Source organism: Adiantum capillus-veneris, chromosome 28, assembly GCF_014529385.1.
Source record: "Adiantum capillus-veneris isolate H3 chromosome 28, ASM1452938v2, whole genome shotgun sequence".
Taxonomy (NCBI): Eukaryota; Viridiplantae; Streptophyta; class Polypodiopsida; order Polypodiales; family Pteridaceae; genus Adiantum; species Adiantum capillus-veneris.
In genome coordinates, this window is record NC_140958.1 from 125787234 (window position 1) to 125804505 (window position 17272).

General features: G+C 42.3%; 1 protein-coding gene across 1 annotated transcript; it reads right to left on the reverse strand.

The window, feature by feature from the left end:
- Nucleotides 1–11812: 11812 nt before the first annotated feature.
- Nucleotides 11813–14780, reverse strand: LOC147421255 (scarecrow-like protein 14). Its single transcript, XM_086504795.1, has 2 exons — nt 13577–14780; nt 11813–12689 (listed from the first exon to the last, which is right to left on the reverse strand). Exons 1-2 carry the CDS (start codon nt 14678–14680, stop codon nt 11931–11933), a joined length of 1863 nt encoding a protein of 620 aa, XP_086360921.1. The 5' UTR covers nt 14681–14780; the 3' UTR covers nt 11813–11930.
- Between the last annotated feature and the right edge of the window lie 2492 nt (nt 14781–17272).

Sequence of the window (17272 nt, forward strand, 5' to 3'; positions counted from 1 at the left end):
TATACATGGAGGACTATTGGGGACAAGTCAAACCTGTATATCAAGTAGCTGCTCTTGCGGTAAGAGGCCAAAATATCAATTACACTGCTAAGAGACCACCTCTTCAATGCTATGAGTGTGGAGGTCCACATCGTGTAGCCGAGTGTCCTATTAGGCTACAAAAGAACACCACATTAATGCAAACCAATCAAGCGAGCACGTCTACAATGGCGATACTCATGTGTAATCGATGTGGCATAGATCATTTGATTGCCCAATGTCCAAATAATCCAAATGCACCAAGGATCATGCCATTAAACTTGATTGAAGTTACCAAGGAGCCATCACAAAGTATACATGTGGTACCAGTAAAACGTACTCACACGATCGATGCTCCAAAAACAAAATTATATTCTTGAGGAAAGAGACATGGCATCAATTTCCCCAATCTCAGAAAAAGAAGAAAACACGAAGGAAGAGAACGCAAAAAGAAGTGAAGTCAGACCCCAATTCAAAGACCAAAATAGGGACTGGTGACGACCCCGTATATATGAATGACGCTGAAGAGGATTCGGATTCAGGTACCACTAAGATAGAAACCAACAAGGAAGATCTTCATGAGCCACAATGGCCAGGATCCAAGAAGAAGATAGGAATTTATCCAAACCCTACAGAGGAGATTGAGCAAGTCAAGCAATTAAGGAGTTTGGTAGAATATACCCAAAGGGATCTAGAACCAGCACCTAGGTAGATCCAGATTACAAACACCGTGTTCCCTACGCAACAACAACCTCACCAAGTCCATAGACCCTCAGTCAAACCTAGTGTCATCCAAGAAGAAAGTGACTTAAAGTCATGGGAAAGTGAGTGTACTCACTTCTTGATGGAAAGAATGTTTACAGAGGGACTACTTGATCCTATCGAAGAAATGGAGATCCCATCTTCCCCACGTCAAGGGGTTGAAGCCCAAAAGGTGCCGTTAAACATTGCCAAATTGATGGTTTTCATGTCTTCCGAAGTTAGAACCACCATCATGTCCAAACTATATAAAGACCCTGAGCTAGTCTCAGCTCTTCGAGCCTTCCTCAATGGAGAACTGAGGTTTGGGCTACCACAATTTGCACAGATGGATGGATTTGGGGAGATGCCAATAGAGGAGGAACACTTAGATCCACAACCCAACCTAGATGAGAACCTTGTTATAGAAATACCTGTTAACAAGTTGGGACAATACTTTGAGGGTGATGAATCCAATGCGACCATACCAATCACTACTAAGGGATTAATTGTGAAGGGAATCCTTGATGGTGGCGCTGGGGTTAACATTGTGACTAAAAATTGCTGGGAAACTATGGGAAGACCTCACCTTGCGACCGCAACCATAGTAGTGAAGATGGCCAATGGGTCTATTGTTAAACCTATTGGGATGCTAGAAGATCTCAAGATCAAGGTCTTTGGACATAAAATAAGGATTACCTTCATTGTTATGGATTTCTCCAAGCACACTATGGCATTCGAGATGATCTTAGGGCGTCCTTTCATGAGGGAAGCAAAAATGGTGCATGACTGGTCTAAAAACCATGTCTACTTGCAGTTCCAAGATTTTGTCATTCGAGTGGATCTTGTGACTAGTCGAGCACATCCTCTAGGAAACAGGTTTATAATTGATCATAGATCTGACACCACAGTTCACTCGGCCCCATTGCAATATTGTTACACGTGTAAAGCGGACACTGATGTTGGGGAAGATTCTCCTTATATGGATGTACTACCTGGGATGACTGAGTCGGACAATGTGGATTGGGTCCACCTGGCAGCAACCATAGACACTTGGGGAAATAGGGGGATGGTCTAGGTAACACCTGAGGGGGATGAAATGCCCGTACCCTTAAATATGCTAGAAGCAATGCATATAGCTTCTGACAAGATTCATCCTCATATAACAAAGAAAACATACAAGTGGGTCCCTAAAGCTTCTTTAGCGACCACGGCTAGTGCTAAAAAACAAAAGCCTTGTAAGAAATGTCCCACTCGCTCCAAGAAATGTAAGGAAACGTTGAGTTGGATTCCTAAACGACTATTGGAAGCCCAAGGCTACTATCAAGGAAATGATCAAATCTGGGTGCCAAAACGTAGATTGTGTTCTTACTTGTCACCTGACCATATGAGCCCAATCCTGTAGCCCCAAAACGAATTGACGATTGGGGAAAGAAAAAAATCACAGCATGCTACACACCTGCTCCAGAGCTAGTTTGGGTACCGAAGAAAGAACAATTTGTTCCACCTAGCTCAGGAAGGGGGGAGTCCCATGAAGCTTCTAGCTCCTCATGTAATACATCCATAGAGGTAAAAGTTTCTCCACAGCCTCCACCTACAATAGTGGACCTCCATAAAGCTACAAAGGAATCCACACCTCCTAGTGTTCAAGAATCACCTGATGAACCACTTCAAGTTCGATCCTGGGAGAGTACCTTACCACCCTTGCAACTCGACGAGGCACCTAAGGTAATAGAAAACTACTTGCAAAAATCCTCACCTATTACCAATTGGAACAATTGGTTTCAAAGGGTGATGAGCACATTTTAAACAGTATGATCTACCCAAGGAAGGGGGGAGTGTTAGCTGACATCCATCATTCACTAGCTTCCCTCTCAACCTTTCTCCCTAACCTCTCAATCTCCCAATCTTAGGGAATGTATATATAAAGCCTTATACTCACAAAAAACAAAAATAATAAAGAGCAAGAGCAATTAGCAAACAAGTGTGCACAATAAAAGTTAAAAAATTGACCCTAACCTACACATTCACATCCGAAACACTGAAACAGAAACCTATGTCATAAAACACCTTTGATCCTCATAACTCGAGTGATGGAGGGTAAGTAGGATTAGTACGATAGGAGTGTTTCCATTTTAGAGTTTAGTGATTAGCAAAGTTCTTTCTTCCCATTGATGTGCCTCCTAGAGGTATTCCTTGTGTTTCCTGGTGTGTACAAGAACGTGTTGCTGTGGTTAGGATTTGGACCTTCATGGAATCTTTCTCTCATTCACTTTTCAAATCAAGCACGATCATCAACACAACAGGTATTTCTTGTCCATTAGCATGGCCCCTTATCTTTTTTGCATCCATGTTTGTCTGCTTTAATTGTGATTGATAGCATAATATCCAACACATTTGCTTCGTATCAAACATTTAATTCAATGTAATTTTTTGTCATAATCACTTGTCTAGGTTTAAAAATCAGGCAGTCCGACTAAGCTAGTTTGACCAAGCTAGGTGTTAGAGATCTTCTCTTAATACCATGGGGAATGCCTTCCTAATAATCAATGGTTGCTTAGGTTCTTAATCCGATTTAGGTAGCATTGTGTGAAATGTACTAGGGCTTTCTAGTGGGCTTAGTCCCTATTGACCTTTAGCTTAAGTATTATAAAGGGAGTTTACTAGTGTGATGAGCTTGGGGAGGGTAACAGTGTTATATGACCCCCAAAGTTACAAAATTAAAATGCTGAAAACGAACAAACAAAAAATCAAAGTGCCACAATGTAAAATCTTAAGCTGGAAGAGAAACCTCAGCTTGATTTGGTACTCCACTCACATGTATCGCCTATGGTACTAGAGCCCTAGAGGTTCCTAGTGTGGGCGCTTTTCCTTGAAAAGCATAAAACCCAAGGCATACAATATAAGCACACACATCAAAATTGAATCACTGTGAAAAGACTTTGGGAGGTCAAAGAAAAGGTAATCAATCAGGCGATGATTTCATGAGAAATTCCTTTTATCGTAGCTTAACTACAAGGTCTTCTAGGTATAGCCTCTAGTCAGCCTTCGAACATGAAAAACTTGGCTCTTGCGATTAAACAACTTAATTAATTGACCAGAGAAAATTAAGAAGCTTACCCATGGTATTAATAGTCGATCTTTAGTGCCTTTCGGCTGTTGAATTAGCGACCCCGAACTTGTTTAGTTTTTTACCTTTACAGTTGTTTATGCGTTTGATTATATTGCAACTTAATGTTTATTGCTGACAAATGGTTTAAAATTTTATTACCAATCAAATTGTCTGCCTACAACTACATATGCTTTTTAATTGCTTATGAGAATGCAATTACTATGCCAATGTTGTTTGATTTTGCAATGTGAAGGAGGCTAAGCACATTCATCTCAAAAGCTCTTCCACCCTGGCGAACTGCTTCAACTCAATAGCTTCCGAGGACGGAATCTACATCAAGAAGGGGGGCATGTTAACCCTCACGCACATTCCTATCACCTACGATGGACGCTGTATTATTTATTTGGTAGAGTCACGTACCGAGCTTGTCGGTCCAATAGAAAAAGGGTAAGAGTGATCACTGATGAGAGGCGCACTCTAACTGGAACATTCAAGGGATTAGTTGGCTAAGCATGGGCGCCCAAGTGTGAATGGGGTGAGCTCATATAAAAGTCAACTAAACCTAAAATTCACTCATTCTCTCATTTGTGCAATTGAAGAGTGCTCTTGCTCCATCTCCATCTTCTTCTTCTTCATCTCGTTGTGTGTGTGTGTGTGTGTATGCGTGAGAGAGAGAGAGAGAGAGAGAGAGAGAGAGAGAGAGAGAGAGAGAGAGAGAAATTGAGCATTGCGACGATGGCACGGCGCGCTGCAGCGAAGCGGTTGAGCGCGGTGCAGCGGGGGCTCCTTCTTCTTCGTGGCAAGGAATCTTCCACGACAACAAGCATAGAGCGGTGAGTGACACACCATCGCCATTTTTGAGCTTACTAGTTTAGACTAGTTGCGTGCTTGGAGCCATTTGTGGCTCGCACACAGTGTATCGGCAAGTTCCTTGCATTAACACGTGCGACATACGCGCACACCATGTCTTTCATTTCAAAGTTTGCATGTAACTCTGACTTCAAGGCTGAAATCTCATGCCTGCATTTCTCGGCAATTAACATATCATCCACATAAAGGACCAAAATCAGCAAACTACCATCGTTAGCTCGCCTAGTGTAGAGGCAATGGTCCATATTGCTACGTTTGTAGCCTTGAGAGAGCATGAGCGAGTAGAATTTACGATACGACTCCCTTGATGATTGTTTAGACCGTAAAGAGTCTTTTCTAACTGACACACCAAGTCTTCATTGCCCTTCTCAACAAAACCTTCTGGTTGCTGCATATAAACTTCTTCTTGAAGATCACCATGCAAGAACGCCGTCTTGACATCCATCTGGTCAAGTTCCATGTCGTCTTTAGCAACCAACGCAAGTACACACCGCAGAGTACTCATCTTGACAACCGGAGAAAAGATCTCATCAAAGTCAATACCCTATTGCTGCTTAAATCTTTTAGCAACAAGTTGTGCCTTGTACTTGGGTTTATTATCATGAGGTGTAATTTTCTGCTTGTACACCCATTTGCATGGTAATGCCTTTTTACCTTTAGGCAACCAACCAAATTCCAAGTTTGATTCTTATGCAACGAGTCCATTTCTGATTGCATAGCTTTCTCCCACTTTGCCTTGTCATCCATTGACATGGCTTTCCTTATAGAGCAGGAAGGCTCTCTGCAATCTGTCAACATAATGTAGTCCAATGAGGGAGTAAATCTATCAGGAGGCCTTGAAACTCTTGTAGACCTTCTAATAACTGCTTGAGCCGGTTTTCCCTCAGCAACATCTTGTATTGCAGGAGGATTTTGTACTTGTTGTCTGACATTAGGCACTTCAGCCCTATTGTGGACAATTCTATCTTCTTGGAAGATAACTCTCCTGACCTCCACTGTATGCACATGCTTCTTATGCATCTTTTCTTCATTGAAGTATACGTCATTACTGCGAACTATCTTTTTAGCTTCAGGATCCCATAACCAAAATCCCATCTCGCGAGGATTGCCGTAACCAAGAATTATGCATTTCTTTGACTTAGGAGCCAACCTGCTTCGAAACTCCTTTGGAACATGGCAATACACTTCACAACCAAAGACTCTAAGATGCTTGTAAGAAGGTGGCTTCCCAGACCAAAGCTCTTCAGGTACCTTCTCATCTAAAGCCTTGTTAGGAGATCTATTAATAAGATGGACAGTGGTTGCTAACGCTTCCGCCCATAATCCATTAGGCAACTCTGCATTAGACAACATGCTACGTAACTTCTCTTGTATGGTACTGTTCATCCTCTCAGCAACACCAATTTATGAAGGGTTATATGGAGCAGTCAACTCTCTTTTGATGCCTTTGGAATCACAAAAATTCTGAAAGGCTTTAGTGACATACTCACCACCATTTTCTAACCTTAAGCACTTGATTTTCTTGCCAGACTGATTCTCCACTAATGCCACAAAATTTCAAAATTTTGAAAGAACTCCATCCTTCTTCCTGAGAGGATATACCCACACTTTCCTTGAGAAGTCATCAATGAATGTAACAAAGTACAATGAACCTCCCATGGATACGTTAGGCATAGGTCCACACACATCACTATGCACTAACTCTAATGGCTCACTTTTTCGAGTGCTTCCCCTTTTGTGTGTTGACTGTGTTTGTTTACCGTAAAGACAATGCTCACAAACTGAAAATTCTGAGAAATTGAAGCCAGGAACATAACCAAAACGAGACAAGATTTTCATTCCCTTTTGAGACATATGTCCTAACTGGTAATGCCACAAAGAAACACTTGGCTGCTACAAATTACATGGTTTTTAACATTGGATACATGTAGCATGTACAAAGTCCCAGACTTTAAACCATGTGCTACCACTAAAGAACCTTTGGTGATCTTCCACGAACTATCACCAAATGTGCAGTAATATCCTGCGTCATCCAATTGTCTTGTACTAACTAAGCTTTTGGTAAGCTTCGGCACATGTCTCATATTCTTGAGCATGAATGAAGAACCATTCTGAAATTTCAGATGCACATCACCGACACCATCTATGTCGCAAGCAAAATCATTGCCAAGACGAGCACGACCTTTATGGGTTGCATCATATGTACTGAACCACTCTCTGTGAGGAGTCACATAAAACGATGCACCTGAGTCAATAACCCAATCGTGTAAAGCATAGTCATTAGTGGCAATAAAAAATGTTGAATCCATGGCAGATGTGAGATAAATGTCTCCATCAGAATCTTCAACGAAAACATTGTTGATCTCTTCAATCTTTATACTGCTTTCCTTAGTCTTGCCTTCTTCCGACTTCTTGTCTTTACCTTTCTCTTGTCTTCACTTTCGACAGTCTGATTCTGCTTGCCCTTTTCTTGTGATCGACCACGAACAACGAGAGCATTGCTAGTACGACGGTATTGAGATTGTTCCTGCTAACCTCTTTAGTAAGCAAACTGCCCTCAACATCAGCACATGTTAAATCATGAGGAGGTGCTGAGTTACTTATGGCTGTGCGAAAAGTATCCCAACTTTTTGGCAATGTAACTAGCAAGAACATTGCTTTGGCCGAATTGTCGAAATTGACTCTCTGCGGAGAAAACTGACTGAAAATTGTGTTGAACTCATTAAGATGGTTGCACATGGGTGTGCCCTCATCCATATTCAAATCAACTAAGTTTTTCAGCCAATAAACCTGTGATGCTGCACTTTGCTTCTCATACAGGTCACATAACTTCTTCCATAGCTCATAACTAGTCTTTTCCATGTTCACATTGAAGTACACATTCTTTGACAAAGTCAGCATGATGGTGGACCTGGCAAGCTCATCCAACTCCTGCCAATCATACTCATCCATATCCTCAGGCTTTATCCCTTTCATCTTTATCGGCCAGATCTGCTTCTTCTGTACTAAAACATTGTAAATTTGTTCCTTCCAAAATGGGAAGTTAGTGCCATCTAACTTCTCAATGTTGAACAAAGAGTTCTCCGATGATGAATCCATCACTCGACAAGGAAAAAAATTAATAGATCCGCTGCACTAAAGAAGATGATAGAAAACCTGAAAAATTTCGGCAGAGTCTCCCCTGCAAAATTGACTTCTGAACCCAAAAAAAATGTGTACAATGACTGAAATGCTGATCAAAGTGGGTAAACCGGTAAGATAGAATCTCAAAGAACTGTCATTGTCAATGTCTCCAACTCTAGAAGAGTGTCTCTGACCAACTGAACACTGTCAAACGCATAGGCATAAAGATGACAGCAATGCCAATAATGGTGAGTCAGCAGATGCACACCAATACTGCACTAACCGCATAAACATACATTCTATGTCGATGCCAAAACTATGGGGATGTCGGGGGCTCGCTCCAAAACCTTTATCACCAAAAGGATCTCCACATTTGAGAATCCCCTAGCTCAATAAAACCTTACCACGACCCTCAACAATAGGCTTTGCATATTTCCATCACAATACATAAACCGCATAAGATCTTACATCAACCACAGAAACCCTTTTTTGTAACCGTTGCGGCAGTTTGTCTGATTTAACAGACCCTTAAGACCTTACATCAAATATGCATGTGACAGAGATTGCAGAAAGAGTCTGCAACGAAAACCTGTACGCAGAAGAACCGATGAAGGTAGACCACCCTGTTGCCTGAACTGATTATCTCTCAAACTGTGCAAAATTTGCAGAAACTTCCTTCTGCAAAGTTGTAGACCGTGCGAAAACGGTTGGGGTTAGAGGGAATGGACATGAAATAAGCTTTTTTTACAGGTCAAAACAGATCTGTAAAAATTTGCAGCTTCTACTTCACGACCTACAGGCAGTTTGAGTGTCGTATCTAAAAATTGATGAAGATTTTGAGAAAATTTTCTTCTGCAAAGTTGAAGAGGACCAAAAACCGGTCAAGATCAATTGATATTGGCTTGAATAAAGATGTTTTGGTAGGCCAAAAACAGATCTGCAAAAACGTGCTGCAGTTGTTGCTGCTTCTCCACTTGCCTCCTCGCTGAGCTCCAATGGTGCTCCCAATTCCTGAGCTCTGATGCCAGTTAAAGTGTGTGTGTGTGTGTGTGTGTGTGTGTGTGTGTGTGTGTGTGTGTGTGTGTGTGTGTGTGTGTGTGTGTGCAGCAATGAAGAAGAGAGAAGAAGGGAGGAGACACAGGTTTGGGTGGACTCCAAACACAATAGTGTTAGGGTTATGAGTCCTTATTCTTTTATGTAGAATGAATGGTCAGTGTTAGTTCCCGGTAGTCTTTGGCCACCCAACACTCAGGCGCGGCACATTGGGCTTTACCACCCCAACAACATATACAACCATGCTACCTCTCATGATACCATTGCAGTACCCTTCTACTGAGCGTATGTACTCACAAAAGCAATCATGGGTTGCTTTTTGCTACTCTATGTCATAGGAGCACTCCAAGTGGAAACATGAACGTGCTACTGGACCATCAATCAATTAGATTACTAGTTGAATCCGTGAGAAATTCTCTATTTGAGATTGTTGAAGGAAGATCTAAGGTTTCTTTTAATTTGAGAACACGTGACAAAATCTTCATTATTGCTCAATATGTGCATGATTCGCAAAGCGCATTCCAAAAGGTTAAAGATGCACAATTACTCAGAACATAAACAAAAGCTAGTTGTAGATAAGACCTCCATATGCTCACTTGCAATGAAGATGATTGCAGTTTTCAAAGGCTTGATTGCAACACACAATGGGCAAGAATCAGCAAGGGTTAAAAATTGAACATCGAAACTTTTGTACAAAGCTAGATCGCCATAAATATGGGCCATTTTGAATAAATTAAAATCAATGATATGGCATATAGATCAAGTTTCCATCTTAGGAAAATATAGATAATTCTTTTCAGGTTAGCTTATCAAGCCATTTAAGGGGCTTCCTTCTATAGAGCCAATATTGTAGACCACACTATTTCCAAGAATCCCTATTTGTTAACTATGAACACATTACATTCAAGATTCTTCAAGAAAATGAACTTTGGAACACATTGTCCATGTTTTCCTCATAAGCTTGCCTTTGCCTTTGGATATACAATCCCGAGACAAATGACCATGATTTCCACATTTGTAACATCAGCTATGGGACTTCTTTTTAGTTTGCAATGCAACATGTGCCAATTCATCACTTTTTGAAACTCAAACCTTGCCTCGACACCTTCCTCCTCAATGAGAAAAGAGTTGAGATCGTCAAAATCCAGCTTTTCCTTCATGATCTACCTATTCCACCATCTCGTATTCATCAAAAAACTTTGTAAGTACCAGGGCAGTTAACTAAGTACTAGTATACGCATTTACCATAGTCCAGGTTTGATTCTAAATGATCTTTGCATTCATTAAAAACGGTTGCATGGACGTCCGGGTTTCAAAATCGATGGAAAATAACTATCCAATCAAGGTAACTTCTTGCATCATAGAGTCTCGATCAAAAATATTTTTTGAGCTTTGAACACATTTCACTGGCAATTTGTAAAGTCTGTACCGCGGGAGAGATTTCCTTTGTGAGTGCTTGTTGACAAGGATTTTGTATTACTGGCATCCCACTCAACGCATGATTAAATAATCTCGTCATCTTGAAGTCAAGTCCACCTATTGTTATCAGGGATTGCTTGAACCAACCAACTAGGCAATGAATAAAATAGATTATTATAATGGGGGCAAAGTCCTCTTATATACTCCTTTACCCACACATGAATTGCATGACCTAGACTCATGTCAAATAAGTAAAATACATTACCTCAAAATAACAAATTAAATAAATAGGATCACACTAGGCATTCACTTGAGATGCATAAATTTAACAAAATTTACCTGCACATATCATATTTGGTGCATGATATAATCAAACATTTTTTTCATACTTGATCAACAAGAAGAACCAAAACATCATCTATATTTAACTTTGGACAATAGCCAGAGTCATGGCTATCAAGTTTTTGAGTGGCGAACATTATAAAATTATCACTTGTAGCGTGTTTTATTTGGTTCTGTATGCTATGGCACGTATGGGCACGTATGGAATTTCCTAGGGATGTGAACCATACATTTTTCATACTTCCATACATTTTCCCTGGGATACGAACCATACATTTTTCATACTTCCATACCCGTATGTGTTTATCATCTATTCTCTCTACAAACATCTCTCATTGCGATGACAAATGACATTGATCTACCTATGGTACAGAAGCCCATGGTTGAAAAGGAGAAAGACATTCTACCTGTGGTAGAAGAGGAGAAAAGTTGCAATTCTAGCCAATCTCAGAATGTCGAACAATCTTAGTGGCATGACTAGGCAAAGCTATCCGTGTACCTCCTATGGGAAACAAAAGCCCTAGGAACAAAGTCATATAGTCAAGTTATAAAAGCCACTCAAAAATGACTTTGATAAGTCTTCAAAAGGACTTTCTTTTGAAGGCATAATTGAGGATTTGAGTAGAACAATGGGAAGCTTCTCAATCTTGGGTGGAGTCCATTGCACATTGTGGGTGGAACGGATCTCTACTTGATAGAAGCGCCGCGCCCCCACCAACAAAGGATATCCACCAGGGTCATGGACATGCTCCTTTCAACACAATTGAATGGGATAAACAGGCAAAGACATACCCAAGGGCTGCTACAATTGTTCTCATGAAACTGACACCGTAATGGGAGTTACATGAGAGCTAGAGTAATTGAAAAAACTATGCACCTGTCGTGCACGAAACTGCTCTTACATAGGCTTTCACCTCGTTATCCTAGCAGTAGACAATGCTCCCTCTTTGCTTGTGTGGTGTACACTGATAGAACAATCAAGATAGATTTATTGGCACTTGAACTCTCGACCTACTCAAGCACCTTACCAATTTTTCTAGCAACCGATTATCCTACCAGCTTAGTTACAAGCACTATCACAATATCTTTCTTTGTGATATTAGAGCAAGTTGTGTTGGGTTCTTTTCAAACTCAGAGTGAACTAATATCTATCTTAAAGATGACTTTAGAATATGTTACATCAAGGTTGGTCTTGTCTAACACTGACTTAAGAATAATGTTGAAAGTTTGAGGGGTTGCACCTAGCAAAAATGAGCTAGCTTGTCATTGCACATGATGAGGTTGGTGATCTCCATGTAGACAAGGCATACAAAGTGCGCCCTCTCCACCCGAGTAAGAGATGCTGCCTGTCTTCTGCAATCATGTAGTCCTTATGCCAGCTTTTAAGCAACCCTTCCACTTGATGTGTGGTGTTTGCATTCAATGCAAGCTGCTGCATACCAGCCTCTTCTAAAACTGCCTGCCACTGTTTGTACTTCTCCACGCGCGCCGACACTAGCAGACCTTCGCATGCCACTACATTCAAGATGGCCTTGCCTAAAACCTCACTCTCAAAAACCAACCTATCTTGATTTCCCCTTCCCATGAAAGTGTCAAGCACATCGAAAACACAGGTAAAGTGAAAGAGAGCTTCCTTGAAACGAGCTGAGTAGAAGGGAGAGCTATAGGCACCAGACACACCGCCCTGTATGAACACATCCGGGCAGGTGTCACATAACCTCTTAAAGCCCTTTAGCCTGATAGGTCGTGGGTCCAATATGTCGTCCATCACAAACCGCAAAAAGGATGTAGATATAGCAACAAATACCTCCCCTGGAAGCCTCTTTGAGCTCACAAAAACTTGCGGGTGTATCTTCCCCGACATCCCAACCCATGGAGTAAACTGGAAGGGAACCTTGAAGGATGCTGCACACTTTGCTAATCTTCGACCAGTTTCCTCCAGTGCCGCAAATATAGCATCAGTTTGGGCAGGCAGCGTTGAATAATGTGGGACCACAAGTGCAATTAGAGAAACCTGCAGACAAACAAAGGAATATACACAATCAAAAGACACATACACACACCCACACACAGATATTTGTATTTTCATTGATAAGCATTCTTATAAATATAATTATAGAAGAAGTGCAAGGTCTAAACTCAAGGCAGGGTCATCAACAAGACACGTAGTGGGTACATGCAGGCCGATAGTGCCCCCAGTCAGCTAACAAGGGGACCCACCACTTTTTTGTCAGCATTCCTATCGTCTGTTGAACAACAACAATCCCAACCTGGTAAAGACTCCCCCCCCCCACCCAGTTCAGTCACGAACGACCCATTCACTATGGTGCCAACGTGGAAGAAGACCTCTGCGCATGCAACCTTGCAGCTCTCAGACCTGCAAATTCTCTTCTTGCAGCTTTATGGACCTGCAAATTTGCCATCTCAGCACCATGAACTCCAAGAGCAACGAATGCCTCTGCATGTGTGCAAGACTCGGGCAGACAAGGGAGGAGCATGTAACCTTCATGACTGTAAATATCAGCTTTTTCACGATGGCATCACGTTACACCTTCACTAACCAGTCAGAAAGAAATAAGCTTTATGACCAGGAGGTTCTGGATCCCTGACTCTCTCACAATGGGATGCCTATTAAATTAATCTCATGAGTTCAAAGACCACAAGGTTGCAACTTCCAGTTCCTTGGACTCTTTCACGAAGACAGGAACATTTCTTTGCAAGTGAGTGACTCTCTCAAGCCTGAGGAAACCCTTCTCTTCCAAATTTTAGCCAACATGACCCTTGGCCGACCATGATACATGGCTAGAATAGGGAAGAGCGATAAATGTTATAGGCTCCTCAGCATACACAGATAAAAAGAAGGTAGTGCCATGAGGTTCAAAGGAAGATCGCTCTCCATACCTTTGGTGGCCCTCCTGGCAGTGCAACCAGCTTTTCAAAGAGTGATGGATACTGAATGCCAGTCATTTGATGCTCCATGATGACCAATGTTGACGCCCCCTTTGCAACCCTCAGTATTGTCTCATTTGAAAAAAGATGAGACGCTTGGGTAAATGGGCAGCTTGATATGTACTTCATTTTGGCCTCCAAGATCTGTGTGAGCGAGGGGCGGTGTTGATCCAAATGTCCCCTGTACAATGACCAACCTGTCCCTGCAAACCGCGCATACAAAGCCTTCACAAAGTAATGCGCAAGACGCTCCTCACCATTCCCATCAGGCGATGTTTGCTGCTTCACTTTCCATGCTACAGCCTTGGCTGCATTTGTGTCGTTCAAGCCAACTGCATAAGCACATTGCAAAAGCATGTCATTCAGGCCAATATACATAGGAAGTCCTGGCATATCAATCTTCATGTTAACATATTCCTCATAATGTCTTAGCTTGCCGATGTCCGCACACTTATGAAATCTTGGCTTGCTGATGGTCAAATCCTTCCGTGGTTTCAAAGCACTTCCTATCCTTTGGGCCTCATCATGCTTGATACTGTCATTCACATTCTTGTCGGCATCAGAAACCTTGTCTCTTTCTCTCTCATGTAATATTGACAGTCGACTAAGCAGACATCTGAAGAGCTCCACATCAAGGACCTTGCTTGGCATGCAATTGAGACTGTGTGAGCTCATTAAACTATTCAAAAGAAGAACACGATTGCCCACACCTTTCCCCACAAGCTCTGTCGAACATTTGGTCAAGCTTTCAAGGGTGCTCACATCTTCTTGAGGTTGTGTGAGCAAAGGCTGCTGTGTAGAGTCAATGGGAGAGCTCCAATTCAAGTTTAAAGCAGGAGAGTCTTCCTTCAAGATGGCAGCAAATTCAGAGGCCTTAGTATGAAAGGAAAACAATTCGCCAAAACTTGACAAGGAGGCATCTTGATCATCTAGTTCAAAGAAATCCCGAATGTAGGCAATGGCTTCCTGAGGGGGAACATCATGACTGGCGTGTAGTACATCATCTCCTTGTGCTGAGTATGAGAACCGAAAATCACGCGTGTTGCCATGATGCATTCTCTCTCTCTCTCTCTCTCTCTCTCTCTCTCTCTCTCTCTCTCTGTCTGTCTCTCTGCGTGCGTCTGCGTGTGTGGGTGGCTGCACATACGCGTCGAGCAGGGCCGTGGCTCATAAAGTTTTCCACTATTAGCAGTCGCCTCGTTATTTCAATTTTCAGCAGTGGAATGGTAGACCGTAGACTCTCTCTCTCTCTCTCTCTCTCTCTCTCTCTCCCATAAAGAGCGAGAGCAAATCTATCTATGGCTGGGTTCACATCAGCGCGGCGGAAGTGTTTTAGTTTAGCCTGGACCAATGAAAAATTGTCATGTGGCTTGCCCCATTCACATAGGGCGGTGGAAGTAACAAAAAGTTCCTCCACGTCATGGAAAAAGGGGGCCTCTTCTCTTCCACCCTGACAACAGTCCCTCGAGCCAATTATTGCGCTCCACGCAGGCTACTCGCTCCCTCTCTACCACCACTCTGTGTGAATCGTTGGAGAGTGGAACCCATACGTGCTTACATCTTCCGCCTGGAAGTTGCAGAAACATTTGCTTTCTTCCACCGCGCAGTCTGAACCCACCCTATATCTATACTATTATAATGGGGGAAGGGATTTCGGTCCCTCCTCCGGACACATACCAACTCCTCCTTGAAGCGACAGTGTGGTCTGCAGCCTCCGGCAAACACAGGGAACTGACCGCACTAGGTATATTAGAAGAGAGACATAAGTACAGAGTTCTAGAGAAGGTTCCCCATTACAAAAATTGACATTCGCCGACTTCCTGGTTACAAAATAAGTCCAGTACATGATCACGTAGAGCAGTCCGTCTTTAATTTCCACCTCCTCTGGCCTGATCATTGCCAGCAGGTAGAGCATTGAAGAGAGTGGAAATTGAATCAAAGATCAACAATAAAGAAGTTCATGGACCCAGACGAAGGGGGTGGGATAGCCCCATATCAAAAGAGATTAGGAGACTAAGTTCCTCATCCTAAGCCTAGCGACTTGATAATACCTAGGAGCAAGAAAGCTCTATCCATGGTCTGTATGAAATGCCTCAAACGACGCACATGCTCTTGTTCCTAGTCGTATCTCACTCATTAGCCTCAAAGCGCACAGTTCTGTCTGATTCCCCTTTCTCCCTTTCTCCTTGAGGGGAGGGAGGAAGATGGAGCTTCAAGATGCTCTAGGAAATGGAATGGTGCCTATGGCCCCAAGATCCAGTCCCATGCAGCAGAGAGATTACTGTGTGCATGCACCTACAACATCAATGTTTGTCCCTAGTCCTTTGTTTCATGCTTTCTCTCCCATGGTCCCTCCCAACATTAGGGTTTCAGGTCCTCATCCTACTCAAGGAATCAGTGCTCGCTTGCGGAGGCAACCATTTTTGTATGCTTCTATAACAGCGCTTCCCCTTTAAGTGTAGCACAAGGCGCTCTCACAGGTCATGACCATATGCATCCTCTCGAAGCTTTTGTATACCTACAATAGGATCCATGTACTAGGTTTCATTTGATGAACAATAATAAAAATGTTTAGGTTGGTTCACAAATAGCTGAAAATTGTAATGCTACCATCCCTTTTGGACATTTTGCTAGATCTCATATCAATGGCGATAATCCTCAAAAGCACATCCCCCATGACCCCCCTTAGGGAGGAGAGTGTTCAGGTCAATGTAGATTCGGTCAGAGGGAATGAATAGAATGATCATGAAGATGGTGTAACCATTCCTGTCCTCGAGTTAGAACAATGGAATTCTCACCTTGAAGATAGGGTTATTATTGGTCTGTGTGTCACAAAGTAATGACGTGGCATGACCAATTGGAAGAGAAATGGCCGAGCGGATAAGAGAGACTAAACCTATTAACTAAGGGAACTTATGAAGCATCGGTCGAGGGCCCGAAGCCCTAAAAGACAGAAGCTTAATGCCTAGAAGAGATTTTCGTAAATCGCACTGACATGCTGACATGGCAGATCATACAGATGTTGATGTTATAAGAGACTGGGAAGATAGACATGCCAATAACCACCCAACCATACCTATATATAGGCCCCTGGCCCTCTGGCTCTTAGCTATATATAGCCCCCCTGTATTGCATGTGTATTTGTAGGCCCTTGTCCCAGGGCCATGTGCTCCCAGTCCTACCCTTCGCATGACATTACTCCCCCCTTGGAGAAGCGTTTTCGTCCTCGAAAACAAAAAGTGGTAGTATCTTCATAAGAACATTAATGTTTTCCTTAGTGGCATCCTTCATGGATCCAACAGTTTGTTTGATCGAAACACCGTTCAGTAGGAGGTCCAATGAAATCAAGAATAACATCTTGATTTTGCACATTGTTGTCCATTTGCAACCATCTTGTGTTATCGGCTCCTATCCAATCATAGTGTGTAGACTCCATTTACGCACATGAGCATGCTAGAGTTATCACAACAAAGAGGTACCCGAAAGAGAACCTCTTTTCACTTTCCATGAAAGTAGCTTGCTGACATAACTCATCAGCCAAGTTTAAGTCCTTGACTTGTTCTCAAATTTCATCAGTAAACAACCCCACCATAAATAAGGTTCAAGGTTGAGAACCTGACTTAAACATGAAGAGACTAAACCTAGTCG

What these genes read in the sequence shown, in the direction of transcription:
- LOC147421255 (XM_086504795.1), bottom strand. Translation starts at nt 14,680, where the DNA reads ATGCATCATGGCAACACGCGTGATTTTCGGTTCTCATACTCAGCACAA. An exon ending in TGCCAGGAGGGCCACCAAAG is followed by an intron (nt 12,690 to 13,576) that starts GTATGGAGAGCG and finishes GTTTGTCTGCAG; the next exon opens with GTTTCTCTAATTGCACTTGT.